The sequence below is a fragment of the Coregonus clupeaformis genome, chromosome 18 (genome assembly GCF_020615455.1).
Source record: "Coregonus clupeaformis isolate EN_2021a chromosome 18, ASM2061545v1, whole genome shotgun sequence".
In the NCBI taxonomy this organism is placed as follows: Eukaryota; Metazoa; Chordata; class Actinopteri; order Salmoniformes; family Salmonidae; genus Coregonus; species Coregonus clupeaformis.
The window spans coordinates 55,689,660-55,716,632 of NC_059209.1; the positions used below are offsets into that span (position 1 = coordinate 55,689,660).

The window sequence follows — 26,973 nt, forward strand, 5'->3', positions numbered from 1 at the left end:
TTACCAAAACAGAAGCGTTATTGTTTCAACTGTGGATTGCCCTTTAAAGGTCGAGAAACAAAACTTGCCTTAACGGCAGGCTACACACAAGTGTATACAGTTTGTGGAGGGTTAAAAGTGTGGGAAACCATAAGCAGGTCAGTCTGTAAGCTACAGTAGAATTTGCCTCAGTTGGACTGTGGGCCTTTTAGAGAAGAACACTATTTTGGGGAGAAGTGGTCATCCATTTCTCCTTAGATGTAAGGGCTTTAATTCCAGTTTCTCTCAGGAAAAAATTGCTCAGAGGTCCTAGTATTTCCTCTGCTTTGCTCATTCGATGATGATGACAAAATGGCAGAGGTTCACATTCAGCATAAATAACTTGAAGCCATATTGACCACTCCTCCTCTCAGCGGAACATCATTCGTACAAACTCTGTGAAAAGAAAGGATAAGATCTGTCAAATATTAGAAATTCAGACAGTGTGTGTGTGTGTTTGTCTGGCGTGTGTGTGTGTGGTAAAATATGCATAGGACATGCAGACTGTGTGTCTCTCTGTGTGGAAGTGGATAATATCATATGTTGCTACACATGTCTATATTTGACTCACAGTGATTTGACCCATAATTGTTTATGATGGAGGACACCACACATTGTTGGAACACAGTTTGCAAAAGTCAAAGCTATTTGAAGCTTTGCCAGAAAGTGGATAAAAGAAAGTAAATATAATGAGAGCGAAGAGTAAGGAAGACCAGTCGACATCAAGCGTTCATGAAGCACTCCTGTCCCATCAGGTGGAGACTACCTTGCATACAGCATAAGTAGCAAAGTCTCTAGCTATTACAATATTGTCTGTGATTTAATTATTCTGCTGGTATAGATAAACAAACCCTGCATCAGCTTACCCTCAAAGTCAACATGCCCATCACCATTCAAGTCAATGTCCCTCAGGATATCCTCTAAGTCCCTGTGGCCAACCTACAGTCCAGTAACAAAGGAGGAATAAGTGTGTGCAAAACAAACCGTTTTCAGTAGCGATGCATACATCGATTAAGCTACTACGACATACTTGATTCTGTAACCTCACCTGTTGTCCCAGCAACTTCCTCATGGCTTCTCTCAGCTCAGCGGTGCTTATAGCTCCATCACCATTGGTGTCAAACTTCAAGAGGAAAAAACAAATGATCACATTCATAATCCAGAGCATGAAATATTAGACAGACAACATAACTACTTTTCTCCATATCACCCTCCCTCTCTCTCTGGCAATCTAGTTTCTCACCTCTTTGAAGGCATCTCTTAGTTCTTTCACACCAATCATATCTGCAGTTTCAGCGAGAAGTTTGGGGCCCATCAACTCCACAAAATTCTCAAAATCAACATGACCTCCCACTTTACAAAAAGAGAAGGAACGAGGGAGAAAGAAGAAGATGTTAGGGGAGGGAATTAGCAAACCATGGTGTAAAGTACCTGTACTGCAAATATACTATTTATACAAAAGTATGTGGACAACCTTTCAAATTAGTGGATTTGGCTATTTCAGCCACACCCCTTGCTGACAGGTGTATAAAATCGAGCACACAGCCATGCAATCTCCATAGACAAACATTGGCAGTAGAATGGCCTTACTGAAGATCTCAGTGACTTTCAACATGGCACCGTCATAGGATGCCACCTTTCCAACAAGTCAGTTTGTCAAATTTCTGCCCTGCTAAAGCTGCCCCGGTCAACTGTAAGTGCTGTTATTGTGAAGTGGAAATGTCTAGGAGCAACAACGACTCAGCTGCGAAGTAGTAGGTCACACAAGCACACAGAACGGGACCGGCGAGTACTGAAGCATGTAGCGCGTAAAAGTCGTCTGCCCTCAGTTGCAACACTCACTACCGAGTTCCAAACTGCCTCTGGAAGCAACGTCAGCAAAAAACTGTTCGTCGGGAGCTTCATGAAATGGGTTTCCATGGCCAAGCAGCCGCACACAAGCCTAAGATCACCATGCGCAATGCCAAGCGTCGGCTGGAGTGGTGTAAAGCTCACCGCCATTGGACTCTGGAGCAGTGGAAACGCATTCTCTGGAGTGTTGAATCACGCTTCACCATCTGGCAGTCCGACGGACAAATCTGAGTTTGGCGGATGCCAGGAGAACGCTACCTGCCCCAAAGTTTGGTGGAGGAGGAATAATGGTCTAGGGCTGTTTTTCATGGTTCGGGCTAGGCCCCTTAGTTCCAGTGAAGGGAAATCTTAACGCTACAGCATACAATGACATTCTAGACGATTCTATGCTTCAAACTTTGTGGCAACAGTTTGGGGAAGGCCTTTTCCAGTTTCAGCATGACAATGCCCCCGTGCACAAAGCGAGGTCCATACAGAAATGAATTGTCGAGATCAGTGTGGAAGAACTTGACTGGCCTGCACAGAGCCCTGACCTCAACCCCATTGAACACCTTTGGGATGAATTGGAACGCCGACTGCGAGCCAGGCCTAATTGCCCAACATCAGTGCCCGATCTCACTAATGCTCGTGGCTGAATGGAAGTAAGTGCCCGCAGCAATGTTCCAACATCTAGTGGAAAGCCTTCCCAGAAGAGTGGAGGCTGTTATAGCAGCAAAGGGGGGACCAACTCCATATTAATTTTGGAATGAGATGTTTGACGAGCAGGTGTCCACATACTTTCACACTCTTACAATTCATGTTGATCTGTTGGCTCAGTTCTATCAACTCCATTTCAGTAGGCATGTATCCCATGGTTCTCATACAGTTTCCCAGGTCTTTACAGCTGATGAAGCCGTCTTTGTCCTTATCAAACTCCTTAAAAGCATCCCGCAACTCTGCAGAGAGAATACAGGGAAAGATTACTCTGCAGTGATCTGAAAACTACTACTGCCACTACCAGATAAACAACTACAGAGACAAGCACAGGAACGTAAATGAAAAACACCTTACCATCAATCTCCTCTGGCCTCAGCTTTCTGTCCTATTAGGGCAAAGAAGATAGTGTCAGTGTAATCAGAACTGCCAATAAAATTCAGTTATTAACAATTAATAAAAAAATCTAGATCATGATTATGTAATTTAGAGACAACAATAGTAAAAGTCCATCCTATTATATTCTTACACTATCTGATGCTAACAATGCCAGGAACAAAGTGACTTTGAAAGGTGAATCAGCGGTCTTCTCAATGATAATCTATTCTGGTGAAACTCAAGCAAGGGACGATAGCTATTTAGTAAAGAATGAAGTCACTGGAATGTTTTCAAACATCTTAATGACACCTGTTCAGACTGCTCCCCCCGTCATCAGACACACAGCACAACTGGGAAACGCCTCTCTTTCAGTCTGCAAAAGAATGTAGCTGTGTTCTTTTGTCAGCTCTTGCTTACAATGAAAGCAACCTTTAAAGGATACAGAGGACAGAGAGGGAGAGAGACATATCCCAGAACCCTTAGGGGTTAACCTGCAGGAGCAGAGAGAAGTGTAAACACAGCGTCAACTCTGACGTCAGGCCCAAAGAACTGTCTGACCGGAACCACTCACACAGAAAACTGAGAGGCCCAAAGAGATACTGTCGGCTAAACATCAAGCAGCCATCAGAAGCCACAATTAATCTGGTGAGTCCTTGCCAATAACCTAAGTCACACAGACCGCAGGTGTTTCCTTTGACATCATTCACAACACAAACATAAAATGTTAAATAAAGAGTGTTGAACAAGGAGTACAGTAGCCCCAGGTAAGCCCCTGTTTGCAGTCTCATCAGAGTATGTGTACACACACATGCCACACACATCAAATCAAATGTGATTTGTCACATACACCAAATACAACAGGTGTAGACCTTTATCGTGAAATGCTTACTTACAAGCCCTTAACCAACAATGCAGATTAAGAAAATGCTAAATGAACAAAAGTTTAAAAAGTAAAACAATAAAATAACAATAACGAGGCTATATACATGGGGTATCGGTACCGAGTTAATGTGCGGGGGTATGAGTTAGTCCAGGTCATATGTACGGTACCAGTCAAAAGTTTGGACACACCCACTCGTTCAAGGGTTTTCTTTATTTTTACTATTTTCTACATTGTAGAATAATAGTGAAGACATCAAAACTATGAAATAACACATATGGAATCATGTAGTATCCAAAACAGTGTTAAACAAATCCAAATATATTTTATATATGAGATTCTTCAAATAGCCACCCTTTGCCTTGATGATAGCAGCATTGCACTCTCTTGGCATTCTCTCAACCAGCTTCACCTGGAACGCTTTTCCAACAGTTTTGAAGGAGTTCCTACATATGCTGAGCACTTGTTGGCTGCTTTTCCTTCACTATGCGGTCCGACTCATCCCAAACCATCTCAACTGGGTTGAGGTCGGGGGATTCTGGAGGCCAGGTCATTTGATGCAGCACTCCATCACTCTCCTTCTTGGTAAAATAGCCCATACACAGCCTGGAGGTGTGTTGGGTCATTGTCCTGTTGAAAAACAAATGATAGTCCCACTAAGCCCAAACCAGATGTGATGGCGTATCGCTGCAGAATGCTGTGGTAGCCATGCTGGTTAAGTGTGCCTTGAATTCTAAATAAATCACAGACAGTGTCAACCTCAAAGCACCCCCACACCATAACACCTCCTCCTCCATGCTTTATGGTGGGAAATACACATGCAGAGATCATCCATTCCCCACACCACGTCTCACGGCGGTTGGAACCAAAAATCTCAAATGTTGACTCCAGACCAAAGGACACATTTCGACCAGTCTAATATCCATTGCTCGTGTTTCTTGGCCCAAGCAAGTCTCTTCTTCTTATTGGTGTCCTTTAGTAGTGGTTTCTTTGCAGCAATTCGACCATGAAGGCCTGATTCACAGTCTCCTCTAAACAGTTGATGTTGAGATGTGTCTGTTACTTGAACTCTGTGAAGCATTTATTTGGGCTGCAATTTCTGAGGCTGGTAACTCGACTGAATTTATCCTCTGCAGCAGAGGTAACTCTGGGTCTTCCATTCCTGTGGCGGTCCTCATGAGAGCCAGTTTCATCATAGCGCTTGATGGTTTTTGCGACTGCACTTGAAGAAACTTTCAAAGTTCTTGAAATGTTCCGTATTGACTGACCTTCATGTCTTAAAGTAATGATGGACTGTCGTTTCTCTTTGCTTAGTTGAGCTGTTCTTGCCATAATATGGACTTGGTCTTTTACCAAATAGGGCTATCTTCTGTATACCCCCCTTACCGTGTCACAACACAACTGATTGGCTCAAACGCATTAAGAAGGAAAGATATTCCACAAATTAACTTTTAAGAAGGCACACCTGTTAATTGAAATGCATTCCAGGTGACTACCTCATGAAGCTGGTTGAGAGAATGCCAAGAGTGTGCAAAGCTGTCATCAAGGCAAAGGGTGGCTATTTGAAGAATCTCAAATAAAATATATTTTGATTTGTTTAACACTTTTTGGGTGTTATTTCATAGTTTCGATGTCTTCACTATTATTCTAGAATGTAAAAAATAGTAAATATATTATGAAAAACCCTTGAATGAGTAGGTGTGTCCAAACTTTTGACTGGTAGTGTACATGTAGGTAGGGGTAAAGTGCATAGATAATAAACAAAAGTAACAGCAGCGTAAAAAAGGGGGTCAATGCAAATAGTCCGGGTAGCCATTTGATTAACTGTTCAGCAGTCTTATGGCTTGGGGGTAGAAGCTGTTAAGGATCCTTTCGGACCTAGACTTGGCGCTCCGGTACCACTTGCCATATGGTAGCAGAGAAAACAGTCTATGACTTGGGTGGCTGGAGTCTTTGACAATTTTTAGGACCTTCCTCTGACACCGCCTGGTATAGAGGTCCTGGATGGCAGGAAGCTTGGCCCCAGTGATGTACTGGGCTGTACGCACTACCCTCTGTAGCGCCTTGCGGTCGGATGCCAAGTGGTTGCCATACCAGGCGGTGATGCCCTCGATGGTGCAGCTGTATAACTTTTTGAGGATCTGAGGACCCATGGGGTATACAGTTGATTCGGAAAGTATTCAGACCCCTTCCATTTTCCACATTTTGTTACATTACAACTTTATTCTAAAATATATTTTTTTTTAATGTATCTTCATCGATCACACAATACCCCATAATGACAAAGCGAAAACAGGTTTTGAGATTGTTTTGAAAATGTATTACAAATTAAAAACAGAAATACCTTATTTAGTATTCAGACCCTTTGCTATAAGACTCGAAATTGAACTCAGGTGCATCCTGTTTCCATTGATCATCCTTGAGATGTTTCTACAACTTGATTGGAGTCAACCTGTGGTAAATTCTATTGATTGTACATGATTTGGAAAGGCACACACCTGTCTATATAAGGTCCCACAGTTCAAAAACCAAGCCATGAGGTCGAGACAGGATTGTGTCGAGGCACAGATCTGGGGAAGGGTACCAAAACATTTCTGCAGCATTGAAGGTCCCCAAGAACACAGTGGTCTCCATCATTCTTAAATGGAAGAAGTTTGGAACCACCAAGACTCTTCCTAGAGCTGGCCGCCCGGACAAACTGAGCAATCAGGGGAGAAGGGCTTTGGTCAGGGAGGTGACCAAGAACCTGATGGTCACTCTGACAGAGCTCCAGAGTTCCTCTGTGGAGATGGGAGAACTTTTCAGAAGGACAACCATCTCTGCAGCACTCCACCAATCAGGCCTTTATGGTAGAGTGGCCAGACGGAAGCCACTCCTCATTAAAAGGCACATGACAGCCCGCTTGGAGTTTGCCAAAAGGCACCTAAAGGACTCTTAGACCATGAGAAACAAGATTATCTGGTCTGATGATACCAAGATTGAACTCTCTGGCCTGAATGCCAAGCGTCACGTCTGGAGGAAACCAGGCACCACTCATCACCTGGCCAATACCATCCCTACGGTGAAGCATGGTGGTGGCAGCATCATGCTGTGGGGGTGCTTTTCAGCGGCAGGGACTGGGAGACTAGTCAGGATCGAGGGAAAGATGAACAGAGCAAAGTACAGAGAGATCCTTGATGAAAACCTGCTCCAGAGTGCTCAGGACCTCAGACTGGGGCGACATGCAGGCGTGGCTTTGGGACAAGCGTCTGAATGTCCTTGAGTGGCGCAGCCAGAGCCCGGACTTGAACCTGATCGAACATCTCTGGAGAGACCTGAAAATAGCTGTGCAGCGACGCTCCCCATCCAACCTGACAGCTTGAGAGGATCTGCAGAGAAGAATGGGAGAAACTCCCCAAATACAGGTGTGCCAAGCTTGTAGCGTCATACACAAGAAGACTTGAGGCTGTAATCGCTGCCAAAGGTGCTTCAACAAAGTACTGAGTAAAGGGTCTGAATACTTATGTAAATGTGATATTTCCTTATTTATTTATTTATTTATTTTTTGCACAATTTCATTATGGGGTATTGTGTGTAGAATGATGAGGGGGGAAAATAATTTCATCAATTTTAGAATAAGGCTGTAATGTAACAAAATGTGGAAAATATTTGAATAATTTCCAAATGCACAATCTTCACGACTGCCTTGGTGTGTTTGGACCATGATAGTTTGTTGGTGATGTGGACACTAAGGAACTTGAAGCGGTTGAAAATGTCAGTGAAGACACTCGCCAGTTGGTCAGCGCATGCTCTGAGTACACGTCCTGGTAATCCGTCTGGCCCTGCGGCCTTGTGAATGTTGACCTGTTTAAAGGTCTTACTCACATCAGCTACAGAGAGCGTGATCACACAGTTGTCCGGAACAGCTGGTGCTCTCATGCATGCTTCAGTGTTGCTTGCCTCGAAGCGCACATAGAAGTAATTTGACTCGTCTGGTAGGCTCGTGTCACTGGGCAACTCGCGGCTGGGCTTCCCTTTGTAATCCGTAATAATTTGCAAGCCCTGCCACATCCGACGAGCATCAGAGCCGGTGTAGTAGGATTTAATCTTAGTCCTGTATTGACGCTTTGCCTGTTTGATGGTTCGTCGGAGGGCATATTGGGATTTCTTGTAAGCGGCCGTATTCCTTGAAAGCGGCAGCTCTAGCCTTTAGCTCAGTGCGGATGTTGCCTGTAATCCATGGCTTGCGCAGGAAGATGCAGGTGGGCCCCATAATGATGTGAATGAGATCGCAGTTTTGCGCTAGGGCCATGAGGGGCTCCTGATAGGCCCCTGTAAGGGCGAGGCCCCTTTCCTCGAAGGACTGCACCCGTCTGTACTGCCTCTTCCTGGACCAACTTTCCAGGGTGGCCAGGGGTTCAGGTATAGGGGGGGCAGTTAAACGTGATTTATGCTTGATCCGGCAATGCGGAGGACTCCGTATATCTCCGTATAGCTCCTAATTGACATGATTGGTTGACGGTAGGTGGGGGCGGTACATCCTGTATAAACACAAACTCACTTACAACTTCCTTCACAACAAACATGGAGAACTTTGACGAAAGGCTATCAGAACAAGTTCGCAAATATAAACATCTTCATGATACCTCATGTAGTGATTTCATGTAGGGATTTGAAAGACACGAAAATCTGTTTTAAATCCTGGAAAGAAATCAGGGAGGTAATGGGGATAGATGCGGTAAAGAGGTCAATGGAACACAGACCGTGAGGGATAGAAGGACGCTGGATTAGCGCACATTCAACAAATCTGATCTAACAAAGTGTATATTCATAAAATCCGTCATGACTGAGGTATTGTAACAAGCCCACATTATGGTTACTAATGTCCGATTTGGATATATTTGGCTGTTTTCGCTGCATAACATTTAGAAGTTGTCCCTTTTCAGGTTTAGAAGAAGTGACTGCTAAATGCTAACTCCCGTTCGTATAAGCTGGTAGCATAACTAGAATACAGAAATCGGTGTTGGTAGTCAAAGGTGTTTTTAACTGTAATGCAGTTGATTGACACGAACATGTATTGGGCTTGACATCCATACAAGCATTATACTCAGATTTTTACTTCAACATAGTGTGAAATACACATATAAACACTAGCCTAAATGTAGGGTAATTTTGCTGGGGGGCAGTGAGGAGATTCAGGATCTTTCCCCCACCGCATCTTTCCCCAAAGCGTTTCCATGGCATTTACAATGGTTTGGTTGAGTTCCATTTACCTCTTTACCGCATCTATGAAAGGGGAAGCTTGCCACAAGAAGTGGAGACAGGCAGTTGCGGGACAAAAAAATAATGAAGGGTTGAAGTGGAGATGCAGGCGGGAAAATGGTGCCGCCTTTTTACTTAATCATTTCTTGGCTGAGCTCCTATGTCAAGCACCGGCAAACTGACTCCAACATCTCAGAAGAGGTAAGGTCTTGTCTTTTCGTTTAGCCAGTTGCTTGTAATTATCTGGCTGGCTATAGAGATTAGCTCTGAATCACTACGAGTGGTGCGTTTTAAGTGGTGCAGAGCAATTTATTGGATGCGTATGAAAGCTCCCCGAAGCGCAAGAAGTATGAATGTTCTGACCACTGCAGAGGCCGCATCGGCTTTTAGAGACCCGTAGCAGTCAGCAGCTATGGGACAGAATGAATACAGAGGTAGATTTGAGAGGTGTTTTGTGTCTCTAATTTCGTTTTAAAAACTTTGTAAGGGCTGCAGTGCATAATATCTATTTGACATTTGTCTATTTGATTGTTTGTATTTATTGTATTTTTTTCTCATAATTATTATTTGTTATTATAATTATTTTTAATGTCTTACTTCTAGCTAGCCCATCTAGGGACTGTTTTAAAAAAAGTAATTTATTGTATTTATTTAATTTACTTAGTGAAAAATTGTTTTTATCTATTTGCCCAGGGACTACAGATACAAATTTGCCCAGGGACTACAGATGAAAACTATCCAGCAGAAATGTTAATGTACATTGTCACTGTCAAATAAATAAATATGAATGACCTGTTCAATGTGTTTAGGGCCCTGCCTTTGACCTGTTAATTATGTCATGCTGCATCTCAGTCATGTTGTCATACTTATCAGTCATTAGCGTGTGCTGTTACCTTTTATCACATTTTATTTGTGCTAGTCTACCAGGAATTATCGACAGCTTTCAAACCCAAAATCCCTTTCCTGTTTAATAAATTACTCCCACTCATCCTACTCCCGCTTTCTCATTTATTCAAGTGAATTATTGACATTTTACAGAACATGACTGATTGCTATAGTTATAGTATATCTGCTAATGCTGCCAGCGGGATGGGGTTTGTTAGCAAGCCTGTTGGCACGTCAGAGGAGACTTTTACAATGCTTGTATTAGTAATGTGACACTTGCTGTCATTGCTATCAGTAAAATATGTTCTAAATGTGAATGTTTTAGTGTTTATGTGTGTGTTTGTGTTGTTTGAGAGAGGGAGAGATAGAAAGGGGGGAGAGAGAGAGGTGGTCGGAGAGTATATCCACATCAATAAAAAAGCGTGTGGCCAACTTCCCATTCATTCATTGTAACAGTTTACTGGTCACATTGTGTAGACTGGCAATTGAGACCTATACACTGTCAAAACGACAGTAAATACACACACACGAGGGGAGAAGGGAGAGAGACTAGTGGATGAGGGTGGGAGAAGAGAATAGACTAAGGATGGAAGAGAAGACACTCAGTGAACTAGGACTGCAATCACACGTGTATTCCATTTATCTCTTAATGTTCTACTAGAACCTGGATCTGCCGACTGTCATTGTACAATGATGCCCAGGACTGACCATTAGTGCCAAAGACTTCACTTGCAATTTAGGTTTGGTTCAAATACCTTTTTCTATGACAGAGCATGTTTCAAGAGGCAGACCATGTAGGGGTGTAATATGTAATTGGAGAGACATTGTGAAAGTACTAGATGAGCTAAAATTGTGAATTTGCTGTCATGAGTGAAATATAATTGTAAAAACATGGCCTGACATGAGTAGGCAAACAGCATAAAAACACTCTCCATCGCTTTGTAAACTAATATACATAGTTGAAGTGCTGTGCAGTCTGCAGACTGTAATGTACTTTACTGTATGAATGTAATAAATCAAGTGACTTGTTCTTATTCTAGTAATATACACTACCGGTCAAAAGTTTTAGAACACCGACTCATTCAAGGGTTTTTATTTTTATTTTTACTATTTTCTACATTGTAGAATAATAGTGAAGATATCAAAACTATGAAATAACACATAGGGAATCATGTAGTAACCAAATAAGTGTTAAACAAATCAAAATATATTTTATATTTGAGATTCTTCAAATAGCCACCCTTTGCCTTGATGACAGCTTTGCACACTCTTGGCATTCTCTCAACCAGCTTCATGAGGTAGTCACCTGGAATGCATTTCAATTAACAGGTGTGCCTTAAAAGTTAATTTGTGGAATTTATTTCCTTCTTAATGCGTTTGAGCCAATCAGTTGTGTTGTGACAAGGTAGGGGGGTATACAGAAGTAGCCCTATTTGGTAAAAGACCAAGTCCATATTATGGCAAGAACAGCTCAAATAAGCAAAGAGAAACGACAGTCCATCATTACTTTAAGACATGAAGGTCAGTCAATACGGAACATTTCAAGAACTTTGAAAGTTTCTTCAAGTGTAGTCGCAAAAACCATCAAGCGCTATGATGAAACTGGCTCTCATGAGGACCGCCACTGGAATGGAAGACCCAGAGTTACCTCTGCTGCAGAGAATAAGTTCATTACCAGCCTCAGAAATTGCAGCCCAAATAAATGCTTCACAGAGTTCAAGTAACAGACACATCTCAACATCAACTGTTCAGAGGAGACTGTGTGAATCAGGCCTTCATGGTTGAATTGCTGCAAAGAAACCACTACTAAAGGACACCAACAAGAAGAAGAGACTTGCTTGGGCCAAGAAACACAAGCAATGGACATTAAACAGGTGGAAATGTGTCCTTTGGTCTGGAGATTTTTGGTTCCAACCGCTGTGTCTTTGTGAGACGTGGTGTGGGTGAACGGATGATCTCCGCATGTGTATTTCCCACCGTAAAGCATGGAGGAAGAGATGTTATGGTGTGGGGGTGCTTTGCTGGTGACACAGTCTGTGATTTATTTAGAATTCAAGGCACACTTAACCACCATGGCTACCACAGCATTCTGCAGCCATACGCCATCCCATCTGGTTTGGGCTTAGTGGGACTATCATTTGTTTTTCAACAGGACAATGACCCAACACACCTCCAGGCTGTGTAAGGGCTATTTTACCAAGAAGGATAGTGATGGAGTGCTGCATCAGATGACCTGGCCTCCACAATGCCCTGACCTCAACCAAATTTAGATGGTTTAGGATGAGTCGGACCGCAGAGTGAAGGAAAAGCAGCCCACAAGTGCTCAGCATATGTAGGAACTCCTTCAAGACTGTTGTAAAAGCATTCCAGGTGAAGCTGGTTGAGAGAATGACAAGAGTGTGCAAAGCTGTCATCAAGGCAAAGGGTGGCTTTTTGAAGAATCTCAAATATAAAATATATTTTGATTTGTTTAACACTTTTTTGGATACTACATGATTCCATATGTGTTATTTCACATGATTCCATATGTGTTAATGAATACTAATTGTAATTATTTTGCACTATAGCCTATTTATTGCCTTACCTCCATAACTTGCTACATTTGCACACACTGTATATATATTTTCTGTTGTATTTTTTGACTTTATGTTTTGTTTTCCCCCATATGTAACTCTGTGTTGTTTTTATCGCACTGCTTTGCTTTATCTTGGCCAGGTCACAGTTGTAAATGCGAACTTGTTCTCAACTGGCTTACCTGGTTAAATAAAGGTGAAATAAAAAATAAAAAAATTCATAGTTTTGATGTCTTATTCTACAATGTAGAAAATAGTACAAATAAAACCCTTGAATGAGTAGGTGTTCTAAAACCTTTGACCGGTAGTGTATTTCAACACAATTGTCAGGTGGTAGATTAAAAATAAATATGCAGTGCATAGTAACAAAATTAAGTATCCTAATCAGAGCAACAGTTTCACACCCCAACTGTAAATATGAATGTCCCCTAAAATCAGTTCCACAATTACATGCAATAAAAAATATTTTTACATTTCATTATTGTTCCAACTATCATATTGTACAAATTGTGAAATAGTCCAGCACATGGGAACAGGCACAGAGACATAGAGGATAGACAGCTGGAGAGGTAGGGCACATGTGCTACAGTGCATCACATCAAATACAAGCTTACCTTCTTGGAGAGGCTTCTAAGAGGAGATTTTACACATGGTTGAAAACAACGGTTTGCACCAGAGTCAAAAAGACCACAAGGGTCTTTCTCTCTGAGAGGCTATAGTTTGGAGGAGAGAAGAGCTAACACAGGTTTGAGGTAGACCCATGTGGATAGAGTTACTAAGTGTAAGAGTGATTGTGAGAGAGAGGCGGGTCATGTTTGTAGTAACTGCAAATAGTTACAGTGAAACCAAGCAAAAGGGCAGTAACGGCCATCACTCAATGTCAGTTACTGCCTTTATACCTTGGTTTCATTGAGCTTTGGGCTGCAGTGTCTACGGTTTACCTGGGTATTATTTATTGTTCTTTGCTGATACAAGTATCAAACTTCATACAACGGGTGGGTCTAATACTGAATGCTGATTGGTTAAAACTGCATTCCAGCCGGTGTCTATTCCACAAGTTACCACTGGCTAAATCTATGACGTTAAAATGCCTATTTACTCTGTTCCATCTGACTGCGCAATCCACTGTCTCATCAGCCCAGCCAAGCAATTTATAAACTTGATCTCCACAATAAAATGCATCTAGACATTATCTCACATTTCTTTTAGACTAACATTTAGTTTACAACAGCGGAGGTTTGTATAAACTGTCCCATAGTAATGAACGTGTCGGGAGTCGGGACGAGACAGACAGGCAGGCAGGCAGCTTTTCTCAGCCAGTCGAAATCATGAATCAGCTGGCATACTTTTTATGGATATATACAAAGAAATGTCAATTGAAAAAAGGTAAAATGAAATGAAGTGTAGCTAGTTTGCAGTCTTTCCAGCTTCAGTTTGAAATGATTGTGTTAGCTGTGTTGTTGGCTAGCTCCTCTAAACAACAGTGTCCTGAGGAGAGAGCAAATGTTCAATCCAGGCGAAATCACACCTCATTAGCTCATTGTTATGGGTGTATCCAAATAAATGTCACTAGAAAACAGCTTAAACAAAGCTACTTTGTTGTTATTCTGGCTGTACTGTTTGACATAACTGTAAGTTAGCCGTAGTTGTCTAGCTAGCAAGCAAGGGATAAGACCATTGCCAGCCAGTATGGCAGTGGAACATTTAGAACAAACTTTGTCTCGGGCCTAACAACACCCATGCTAATTTATCCTCCAAACACCAGCTTCTTGGGCATTATCACTTAAATATAACACTGACAGCCACATACAAATAAATATATTAATATATGAAATATATTTGAAAAATTGTCATGGAAATGTATTCCAGTGGGTGTACCAAGCAAGAATTGTATTATAATGTATATTACTGCCTTAATTTTTGCTGGACCCCAGGAAGAGTATGGGGATCCATAATAAATACAAATACAAGAAGGCAGTGACTGCCGTCTAGGGTGAAAGGTCATATCAGAGGTCAGGGTCAATATGTATAAAAAATAACCTCATAATAAGACAACAGATCTCCAATATTCTGCCTACAAATCATTTGGCTGAACAAGAAAAAAAAAATGGAAGTCCTTTTTCTCAGTTTCACTCTATGAGCAGTTACAGCTCTTTTGCTTGGTAGGGCAGTACAGTAGCTCAAATTTCCCATTAAATGCACAAGCTGAAACAAAAAATGCAGAGAGAAGATGCCTATCCTTTTCCCACTTTCTCTCCTTCCGTCTCTCTCAAAACTCACAACACATACTGTACCTACACAAACATACACAATTCTAATCAGCAGCAGGGTTGTGCAGAGATATTTAGGCAGCAGGTGTTCATTATAAAAAGCCACATCTGACTCAAAGCAGCAGGATACCATTTTCTGGCACATAAACAATGCAAGCTTGACTAAACAACATCAAGAATGTTCAAGCAAATATACAACAAAATTAAGATGGAAATTAACAAAAGTATTTTAACAATGTTTTTACCATGGTTTAATGCAGGTTTAACTAGGTGGGACTAGTAGTAATAAATGGTTTCATTAATGGATTATTATACTGTATACTGCCGTGTCATTTAGTGTTTTTAATTCCACTTTCTCTCAACTGCCGAGCCATGAAAATGATCCCTGACTGTACAGTACTGCTGGATGAAGCAGTAGACCTCTACACCTCTATAGCTTTTTCTCTCAGCCGTAGCAGAGGGGGCACTTTGCTGTGGTTGGTTGCACTGCCATTGATGTCACAGTTATCACTGTGACAATAATACAACAGGGCAGGCCCTACTAATTTATTGAGCCATTTCCTTCAATTGTTCATGAATAGGCTATAAATGTCAAACCAGCAACATATGCAGCTAATTTGGGAGATAGGCAAGGAGAATTGGATGACACATTGGATGACACAGAATCACGCAAATGGTATAAGTTATTCTTACAAAAGCTCAGATATAACCTTACTCCCTCGCTCAGGTGATGATTAATCTACAGTGGGGAGAACAAGCATTTGATACACTGCCGATTTTGCAGGTTTTTCTACTTACAAAGCATGTAGAGGTCTGTAAATTTGATCATAGGTACACTTCAACTGTGAGAGACGGAATCTAAAAATCCAGAAAATCACATTGTATGATTTTTAAGTAATTAATTTGCATTTTATTGCATGACATAAGTATTTGATACATCAGAAAAGCAGAACTTAATATTTGGTACAGAAACCTTTGTTTGCAATTACAGAGATCATACATTTCTTGTAGGTCTTGACCAGGTTTGCACACACTGCAGCAGGGATTTTGGCCCACTCCTCCATACAGACCTTCTCCAGATCCATCAGGTTTCGGGGCTGTCGGTTTGTGGGTTTGATTACAGGAACAAAATGGCCAGAAACAAATAACTTTCTTCTGAAACTCGTCAGTCTATTCTTGTTCTGAGAAATGAAGGCTATTCCATGCGAGAAATTGCCAAGAAACTGAAGATCTCGTACAACGCTGTGTACTACTCCCTTCACAGAACAGCGCAAACTGGCTCTAACCAGAATACAAAGAGGAGTTGGAGGTCCCGGTGCACAACTGAGCAAGAGGACAAATACATTAGAGTGTCTAGTTTGAGAAACAGACGCCTCACAGGTCCTCAACTGGCAGCTTCATTAAATAGTACCCGCAAAACACCAGTCTCAACGTCAACAGTGAAGAGGCGACTCCGGGATGCTGACCTTCTAGGCAGAGTTGCAAAGAAAAAGCCATATCTCAGACTGGCCAATAAAAAGAAAAGATTAAGATGGGCAAAAGAACACAGACACTGGACAGAGGAAGATTGGAAAAATTTGTTGTGGACAGACGAATCGAAGTTTGAGGTGTTCGGATCACAAAGAAGAACATTTGTGAGACGCAGACCAAACGAAAAGATGCTGGAGGAGTGCTTGATGCCATCTGTCAAGTGGGAAATGTGTACAGGGTAAAAGGGATCTTGAAGAAGGAAGGCTATCACTCCATTTTGCAATGCCATGCCATACCCTGTGGACGGCGCTTGATTGGAGCCAATTTCCTCCTACAACAGGACAATGACCCAAAGCACAGCTCCAAACTATGCAATAACTATTTAGGGAAGAAGCAGTCAGCTGGTATTCTGTCTATAATGGAGTGGCCAGCACAGTCACCGGATCTCCACCCTATTGAGCTGTTGTGGGAGAAGCTTGACCGTATGGTACGTAAGAAGTGCCCATCAAGCCAATCCAACTAGAATGCCAAAGGTCTGCAAGGCTGTAATTGCTGCAAATGGAGGATTCTTTGACGAAAGCTACGTTTGAAGGACACAATAATTATTTCTATTAAAAATCATTATTTCTAACCTTGTCAATGACTACATTTCTTATGCATTTTGCTATATTTCCTATTCAAACTCATTTCATGTATGTTTTCATGGAAAACAAGGACATTTATAAGTGACCCCAAACTTTTGAACGGTAGTGTATATTTTTGTTGCTGTTGTTTCTCTGAAATACTACTAGCCACCTAGTAATTTTATGAAGATGGCTTTAGCTAGCCCAGATAGGTTCCCAATCTCCCAACCAGCTACCAAGATGCCATTTCAGGCTATCAATCAAGTTAGAGTAGCTAGCTTGTCTAACTATCTTAACTGGCATGTCTGCTGGCAAGGTTTGTAGATTTTAGAAAAGCAAGCAATTACTAAATGTACTGAGTAAGACACACATTCCTTTCAATCTTTTACTCAGATTTTTTGCAGAGATGCAGAGAAGCATATTTAGTTTCTTAAAAAATAAAAAAGTCAGGAGGATACAGGAAGCTCAAGAGGTATGCATTAGATATGCAGATTATTAATTTTTTACATAGAATTAAGCATAATGATTATGGCTCTAGATTGCAGGAAAAAGCTGTTTCAAGTGTTTGAAAATGGCAAAATTCTCATCCTCAGGTACTTTGTGCCCCCTCAGAATGTTGGGGTGCATGACGCCCCTGCTCTAAATTCATGGTAAATGTGCAGGTAGGTCAGAGATTCATATATTTTCTGCTCAACTGTCACCTGGCTCCAGTGGCGGCTCCTGAAAAAATTCTCAGGGGGGGCAATTTTTCTGATGATTTAGGTGACCTACACACATTTTAAAAAAGATATGTCCAGCAACAACATGAAGACAGGGCAGCATATAAGTCAATACCAGAAGCATTTATTGACTGATCTCAAAAGTGTTGGCTTACAAAAGCAAAATAAGTTATCACAGTAAAAATAATCAAGGGTGTTCTTTCACATTCCTCAACACTGCATAAACAATATGCATTTCCATAAAACACCTCATCTAATTGTGCCACAAAGTTGACAAGTCCAAGAAAAATACCAGGGTTGGTGGAGCCCTCAGTTTCATCTTTGCCTCGCAAAGCTAACTCAAACACTCCGCAAAACTTCACACACTGGATTAGCCGGCTGAGGATGTGGCGGTTCTTGCTAACCTCATCGTTGTGGCGGCGGACAGCTAGCCTGTATCCCTCATCCAGTTGAGTGGCAATGTTCACTCTCCCCAAAGCAGACAATCTCAAACAGCTATCCATGTGGGTCTTTGACAGCTCATGTTTCTTAATCTTTTCTGAAAGATGGTGCATGTCCGTTACACCAGTCGCTGTCCAAGCGGTGCTGTCTGCCGTGCCGCCTTCAGGGTGAAAGAGTAAGCAGGGGTAGCAGAAGACTGCATTAGCTACATCGCAGCCTGCTAGCCAGGTTTTTCGTTCTTACCAATTTTTGGAAAATCCTCGGGTGTAGGACTTTCCCCCTTTAGTAGAAACCTGTTGAATTATTAAATTTGGTCTGGGAGGTCCTAATTGTTTCGTTGCCAATTTATCTTGATTTGTTCGCCGACAAAAAGGAACTTCTTTCAAAGAGACAATCGAGTTGCACTGAACGCTAGCCATCTTGACAGTAGTACGTGAATTGATTGACGCTGCTACCCGCTCTTTTCTTAGTTACGTTCATGGTTATGTTACGTATGACGAAAGCGCCGTAAGTGCAAGCCCTCCCGGAACCCATAGAGATTGTATTGAAAGCTCTGATATTTGAAAAAAAAAGATTTTACATGAGAGTCTATGAGAGACTTCTGGGGCGATTTTCAACCTGACTGAAATCGCCCCAAAAGGGGCGGGCCATTTGAAGCACGACTTTAGCCTGATTGGACATTTAGTGGCAGATCAGACGTCTAGATTAGAACACTGATAACTACTGTTGCCGTGATATAATTGATTAGAAAAAAAATCCCTTCCTTTTCCCGTTTGGCAGTGCGTCGCCCATATCGCCCTAATGAACACACCGCCCCTGCCTGGCTCTCTATCTCATACCCCCTATTTCCCATCATCCCTTTATCCTCCACTCTCCTACCCTCTCCCCCTCCCATGTCCTCTCCCCCTCCCATATCCTCCCCTCTGTAGACTATGACTAGGTCACACTGACCTAACAGATATACGGAGGAAAATGCACAGAGAACATCACAGAAGACAGTGAGAAAACCATGGAGGGAGAGGAAGAGAGAGGGAGGGATGGAGGGAAAGAGGGAGAGCATTGGAGCATTGCATTCATTTTAGAACATTCTCTAATGGTCTGTTAGAAAAAAAGTGAATAGGTAGAATGAGATGTCTGCTTTATTTGTCTCAGAAACATTGTGTCCAAATAACACATGCTATATGGGGATCTGATAGTCCATGTGTTACGCTTCTCCCTGTGTCTCACTACCTCTCAATTACTGTGTCATAAAGAGCTGATTCATATTCAGCTTATGTTTCACTGGCACACACTTCCTGACTGACTCACAGTCCAGATGACAGAGAAAACATCTGAGAGACAAAACAACTATGGAAATACATTGGCTGCTGAGCTGAAGGTTGTCATACAGACTCACTGACTTCCTTGTTAGAAGCACCAAAGCTTCAGCTGCACCTGTTCCACAGGATACTTATTGAAATGATAATAACCAAAGTATGAGAAATAGCATATCACAACACACCATTACTATACAAGTTAAGAGCCATCTACAAAGTCAAGAGCCCACTACATGATGCCACACTCCCATTAAGAGACCAGTACCAACTTCCACTTTATGAACACTAAAGACCCCAGTCTGCAGAAGGGTCAGCGCCAGCACATTATTATGTTTACGGAGCAGGGACACAAATCATTCACCACTATATTAATGTTTTCTGATCTCAGCATGTTTCATTTTGAGGAATACTATACATTATCAGAGTGCCCTCTACTGTAAAGTGTAATTATAATGCCTGAATGTAGGTAGTATACCATGTGGCTTATAAGCATCAACATTAGTTGATGTATTATGACATTTACACAACCAAGCTAAACCAATTCCTTAAACTCTATAGAAAGGCCTATCTAAACATTAGTAAATCGACTATGTGAAGGCTTATGTCACTATGTAGCTTAAACTCTGTGCATGAATAATAATTTACTATTTATTTCTGGGCAATAACTACAATATCTATAAACACATCCGACGCGTTTGGAAAACACCTGCTCGGCGTGCAGTGACATCTGTGTGGCGCATCTAAGATCCTTTAACATTGACAAGATACTTCAAAGTGACTAGGCTACCTTCAAAGAGTAAAATACAAAACAGATATCATCATAGCTTTTTGATTAATGTACATATGAATATGCAAATAATAGCATTGATTTCAGTCTAATACAAATGAACACTTCAGAACCATTCTGCTCTCTCTCTCTCTCTCTGACTTTCTCCTTCCCATGTGCATTCAGAAAGTATTCAGACTCCTTGACTATTTCCACATTTTGTTACGTTACAGCCTTATTCTAAAATGTATTAAATTGTTTTTTCCCACCTCATCAACCTACACACAATACCCCATAATGACAAAGCAAAAACAAGTTTTTATTTGTAAAAATCCAAATGTATACAAAACAAATAACTGAAATATCACATTTACATAAGTATTCAGACCCTTTACTCAGTCCTTTTTTGAAGCACCTTTGGCAGAGATTACAGCCTCAAGTCTTCTTGGGCATGACGCTACAACCTTGGCACACCTGTATTTGGGGAGTTTCTCCCATTCTTCTCTGCAGATCCTCTCAAGCTCGGTCAGGTTGGATGGGGAGCATCGCTGCACAGCTATTTTCAGTTCTCTCCAGAGATGTTTCATCACGTTCAAGTGCGGGCTCTGGCTGCGCCACTCAAGGACATTCAGAGACTTGTACCGAAGCCGGCCCATGCCGGCCCAGATGGCATTCCTAGCCGCGTCCTCAGAGCATGCGCAGACCAGCTGGCTGGGGTGTTTACGGACATATTCAATCTCTCCCTATCCCAGTCTGCTGTCCCCACATGCTTCAAGATGGCCACCATTGTTCCTGTACCCAAGAATGCAAAGGTAACTTAACTAAATGACTATCGCCCCGTAGCACTCACTTCTGTCATCATGAAGTGCTTTGAGAGACTAGTCAAGGATCATATCACCTCCACCTTACCTGTCACCCTAGACCCACTTCAATTTGCTTACCGCCCCAATAGGTCCACAGATGATGCAATCGCCATCACACTGCCCTATCCTATCTGGACAAGAGGAATACCTATGTAAGAATGCTGTTCATTGACTATAGCTCAGCATTCAACACCATAGTACCCTCCAAGCTCATCATTAAGCTTGAGGCCCTGGTCTCAACCCCGCCCTGTGCAATTGGGTCCTGGACTTCCTGACGGGCCGCCCCCAGGTGGTGACGGTAGGAAACAACATCTCCACTTCACTGATCCTCAACACTGGGGCCCCACAAGGGTGTGTGCTCAGCCCCCTCCTGTACTTCCTGTTCACCCATGACTGCGTAGCCATGCACGCCTCCAACTCAATCATCAAGTTTGCAGACGACACAACAGTAGTAGGCTTGATTACCAACAATGAGACAGCCTACAGGGAGGTGAGGGCTCTCGGAGTGTGGTGTCAAGAAAATAACCTCTCACTCAACAAAACAAAGGAGATGATCGTGGACTTCAGGAAACAGCAGAGGGAGTACCCCCCTATCCACATCGACGGGACAGTAGTGGAGAAGGTGGACAATTTTAAGTTCCTCGGTACATATCACTGACAAACTGAAATGGTCCACCCACACAGACAGTGTGGTGAAGAAGGCGCAACAGCGTCTCTTCAACCTCAGGAGGCTGAAGAAATTTGGCCTGTCACCTAAAACCCTCACAAACTTTTACAGATGCACAATTGAGAGCATCCTGTCGGGCTGTATCACCGCCTGGTACGGCAACTGCACCGCCCACAACCGCAGGGCTCTCCAGAGGGTGGTGCGGTCTGCACAACGCATCACCGGGGACAAACTACCTGCCCTCCAGGACAACTACAGCACCCGATGTCACAGGAAGGCCAAAAAGATAATCAAGGACAACTACCACCTGAGCCATTGCCTGTTCACCCTGCTATCATCCAGAAGGCGAGGTCAGTACAGGTGCATCAAAGCTGGGACCGAGAGACTGAAAAACAGCTTCTATCTCAAGGCCATCAGACTGTTAAACAGCCATCACTAGCACAGAGGCATTGCTGTCAACATACAGACTTGAAAATCACTGGCCACTTTAATAAATGGAACACTTGTCACCGTAATACTGCCACTTTAATAATGTTTACATATCTTGCATTACCCATCTCATATGTATATACTGTATTCTTTACCATCTATTGCATCTTAGCCTATGCCGCTCTGACAATGACATTTCTCATCCATATATTTATATATTCTTATTCCATTCCTTTACTTAGATTTGTGTGTATTAGATATTTGTTGTGGAACTGTTAGTTATTCCTTGCTAGATATTACTGCACTGTCGGAACTAGAAGCACAAGCATTTCGCTACACTCGCAATAACATCTGCTAACCATGTGTATGTGACCAATACATTTGATTTGATTTGAAGCCACTCCTGCGTTGTCTTGGCTATGTGCTTAGGGTCGCTGTCCTATTGGAAGGTGAACCTTTGCCCAAGTCTGAGGTCCTGAGCGCTCTGGAGCAGGTTTTCATCAATGATCTCTCTGTACTTTGCTCCGTTCATATTTCCCTCGATCCTGACTAGTCTCCCAGTCCCTGCCGCTGAAAAACATCCACACAGCATGATGCTGCCACCACCATGCTTCACCGTTACGCTTGGCATTCAGGCCAAAGAGTTCAATCTTGGTTTCATCAGACCAGAGAATCTTGTTTTGCATGGTCTGAGAGTCCTTTAGGTGCATTTTGGCAAACTCCAAGCGGGCTGTCATGTGCCTTTTACTGAGGAGTGGCTTCCGTCTGGCCACTCTACCATAAAGGCCTGATTGGTGGAGTGCTGCAGAGATGGTTGTCATTCTGGAAGGTTCTCCCATCTCCACAGAGGAACTCTGGAGCTCTGTCAGAGTGACCATCGGGTTCTTGGTCACCTCCCTGACCAAGGCCCATCTCCCCCGATTGTGCAGTTTGGCCAGCGCGGCCAGCTCTAGGAAGAGTCTTGGTGGTTCCAAACTTCTTTCATTTAAAAATGATGGAGGCCACTGTGTTCTTGGGGACCTTCAATGCTGCAGGTACCCTTCCCCAGATCTGTGCCTCGACACAATCCTGTCTCTGAGCTCTATGGACAATTCCTTCGACCTCATAGCTTGGTTTTTGCTCTGACATGCACTGTCAACTGTGGGACCTTATTAAGACAGGTGTGTGCATTTCCAAATCATGTCCAATCAATTGAATTTACCACAGGTGGACTCCAATCAAGTTGTAGAAATATCTCAAGGATGATCAATGGAAACAGGATGCACCTGAGCTCAATTTAGAGTCTCATAGCAAAGGGTCTGAATACTTACACCTTGTCACAACACAACTGATTGGCTCAAATGCATTAAGAAGGAAATAAATTCCACAAATTAACTTTTAAGAAGGCACACCTGTTAATTGAAATGCATTCGAGGTGACTACCTCATGAAGCTGGTTGAGAGAATGCCAAGAGTGTGCAAAGCTGTCATCAAGGCAAAGGGTGGCTATTTGAAGAATCTCATATAAAATATATTTTAATTTTTTTAACACTTTTTTGTTTACTACATGATTCCATATGTGTTATTTCATAGTTTTGATTTCTTCACTATTATTCTACAATGTAGAAAATAGTAAAAATAAAGAAAAACCCTTGAATGAGTAGGTGTTCTAAAAGTCAAGGGGTCTGAATTCTTTCCGAATGCACTGTACATCCATACCGAGAAACCATCAATCCAGACATGGCTTTATACAGCAATGTGTGTAGCTGTGAATATATTACAATGCCAGAAAAATCTGATATGTATGGCTAAATCACCTGTGACATCATGGTACAGGTGAGGAGAACAATGTGTGCTCTGTGTGCTCCAAATGTGTGCATTGCTTTTCTGGATGACTTGATGTGAAACTTACAATGAGGATAGCCTATATGGTTTCCTATTCACAGTTCCCTGACAGAGGAGCTCTGATAAGATGATTCACTGAAGCCCTCTGCACTTTCACAGACAAGCTCATCCATTATTAATGTAATTGATTTACTAGGCTCAGTGAGGCATGTTCAATGGCTGTAAGATTCCACTGTAAGACATTAATTGTGACCCTCAAATACTAGTTTCCATGCACTATCAATTATGTTCAGACTACTACCTCTCTATCTGAGATCAATACCCTGATAAAGCTAGGCCTATTACTCCCTCTTAAGAAATAACCTACATTACACGGCTAGATGGGCCTTATTGATTATGAAATATAGCCTATTCCTATCTGTCCTCGGCACAATTTAATCTGTTTAATCATAATGACCAAACTATTTGAATAAGCGTATCCATATAATCAGTGATTCAAAGTGAATCATAATTTTTCATAATTCAGAAATACTTTAAATTAAAACATGTATGTTTATTATGTCTGAGGCAAGGGGCCTTACCTGCCCAAAAACCGAGCTGAGAATTGGGCGCAAATTGATGTCGGATTCAAAGGATGCACCACTGGACCTTCCGGAGTGGTGAGAGGATTGACTGGACACGGGGATAGGCGATGAGGAAGCTGGGGAAGGGATGCTGGCATTCCCGCTAGCGGACGAACTGGCCCTAGTATGGTCCCTCGATTCAAAGAATAGCGCGGTGTCATCTTTGCAATCAGAGTGGGGCTGTATTCTGGGGTCTAAGTGGGTAGGGTGAGTGTGGCTGTGGTGGTTTGCAGGTGCAGGTGGTGGGTCGTCCCGGGTCGTTTTCCGGTGGTGTCGGTAATGCTTTGATAACTTGCAGCGTTCTCTCACACCTCGGCCCACACCATGTTGCTCAGATGGGTCATCCTGGGAGTTGGCAGCGGGTATGTGGCCGTGCGGGGCGTGAGACTGGTTCTTACTAGCTCGGGTCGTTGCCGTATTCCGGGTACCGAGTAGCGAGGGGTGGCACAGGGGTCTCCGAGCACTAACGTCGCACTCTGCCGAACAGAATGACTCCTCTGCGGCATTGCTGCTCACTTGAATTGCAGCTGGACGGTGATGATGATGACTTCGGTTGGTTCCTTTCGTGCGTTCAGGGAAGTGTGTCGATCTTCCGCTTGCCGAGGAAGATTTCAGCAAGGACGTCTGAGATTCGGATTTGGGAAAAGAGGAGCTCATGATTGCTTCTTGCTCCTAGTCTCGTTTCAACCCGTAGTCCCACTCATTGCGGTTTGGTTGTGTATTTTCTCACATTGTCGGCGGTCGTAAGGTAACAACAAAACCATAGCTGCCTTCAAAAGCTGTACTTAAAAGTTGCATTTTACCACCTGATTGCTATGTGGCCCCGCCGCTGATGCAGGGCGCGCGCAGACGCGTAACGAAAATCATAGCACGATGTTCACGTCTCGTCACCTGTCACTAATATGAACGTTCCTGGCACCTTGAAATGTACGGTGTGTTTCGTTGTGGGAGGACCAAACACCGTGCCCATAAATGATTGTGGTGTAAAGTACTTAAGTAAAAATACTTGAAAGTACTACTTAAGTAGTTTTTTGGGGGTATCTGTACTTTACTATTTATATTTTTGACTACTTTTACTTTTACTTCACTACATTCCTAAAGAAAAGTAGGTACTTTTTACTCCATACATTTTCCCTGACACCAAAAAGTACTCGTTACATTTTGAATGCTTAGCAGGTCAGGAAAATGGTCTAATTCACACATTTACCAAGAGAACATCCCTGGTCATCTCTACTGCCTCTGATCTGGCGGACTCACTAAATACATGCTTAGTTTGTAAATTATGTTTCAGCGTTGGAGCGTGCCCCTGGCTATCCCTAAATTTAAAAAAACTAGAAAATGGTGGCGTCTGGTGTGCTTAATATAAGGAATTTGACATTATTTATACTTTTACTTTTGATACTTAAGTATATTTTAGCAATTACATTTGCTTTTGATACTTAAGGATATTTGAAACCAAATACTTTTAGACTTTTACTCAAGTAGGATTTTACTGGGTGACATTCACTTTTACTTGAGTCATTTTCTATTAAGGTATCTTTACTTTTACTCAAGTATGACAATTGGATACTTTTCCCACCACTGGTGGTAGACTATGCTGTCTTCAAATGGAATGGGTCATAGTTCAGCAGTAAATGTCAATGCCCATCTCTCAGTTGCAAGCTACTGTACATCTCTATTGATTTAACAAGAGGGCAAAGCTCCAAAATGAATGTAGATAATAATTGTCTACTTTCATGAATACTGATGTTGCTATGCAAATATTGATTTGTTTATCTTATCAAAAGTGTGCTCAAATTCATTCAAATTATCCTTCCTCTAGGCTAGCTTTATCAACTCAGTTGTGTTTATTTATACTCAGTAGGCTATTTTATGCAAGCATCATTGTTAAGCAAATGGCCTCTCCCAAAGGTCTAACCTTTATGGCACAGGAGGTAGCACATTTCCCCTAACAGCAGGTTAGCCCCCCCCCCGCCACACACAAACACACACACACACACACACACACACACACACACACACACACACACACACACACACACACACACACACACACACACACACACACACACACAGAGATACACACACACAGTATATTGGATAATTTATAATTGAATAGTCCCGCCTCTCCTCCACTGATTCACTTGACTACTCACTGAACTCTCACTCTAGACATCTGAGCTGCAGGGTAATATATGGCCCATTTTCACAAACTAACAAACTGCACCTTTATGCAGATTGGCCAAATTACAGAACAGCCTAAGAAACTACTCAAACTACTTTGTCATATGTAGAAGAGTAGCAGCCCCAGAACAGGTGGCAATTCCAGTAACCATTATTTATTTTATTTTATTATTGGACTTCACAGCTATACAGTACATTATAATTCCTCCTCTGCTGCTCAGGTTGAGTAGGTGTGTTGGTGTACTGGCCTTGCTTTGCTT

At 42.3% G+C, this 26,973-nt stretch overlaps 1 protein-coding gene across 1 annotated transcript; it reads right to left on the minus strand.

The window, feature by feature from the left end:
- Nucleotides 1–388: 388 nt before the first annotated feature.
- LOC121550667 (calcium-binding protein 1-like) lies at nt 389–25,300 on the minus strand. The gene is made up of 7 exons (XM_041863013.1): nt 24,488–25,300; nt 2,920–2,950; nt 2,661–2,804; nt 1,262–1,371; nt 1,067–1,141; nt 885–957; nt 389–414 (listed from the first exon to the last, which is right to left on the minus strand). Exons 1-7 carry the CDS (start codon nt 25,184–25,186, stop codon nt 389–391), a joined length of 1,158 nt encoding a protein of 385 aa, XP_041718947.1. The 5' UTR covers nt 25,187–25,300.
- Nucleotides 25,301–26,973: the final 1,673 nt, after the last annotated feature.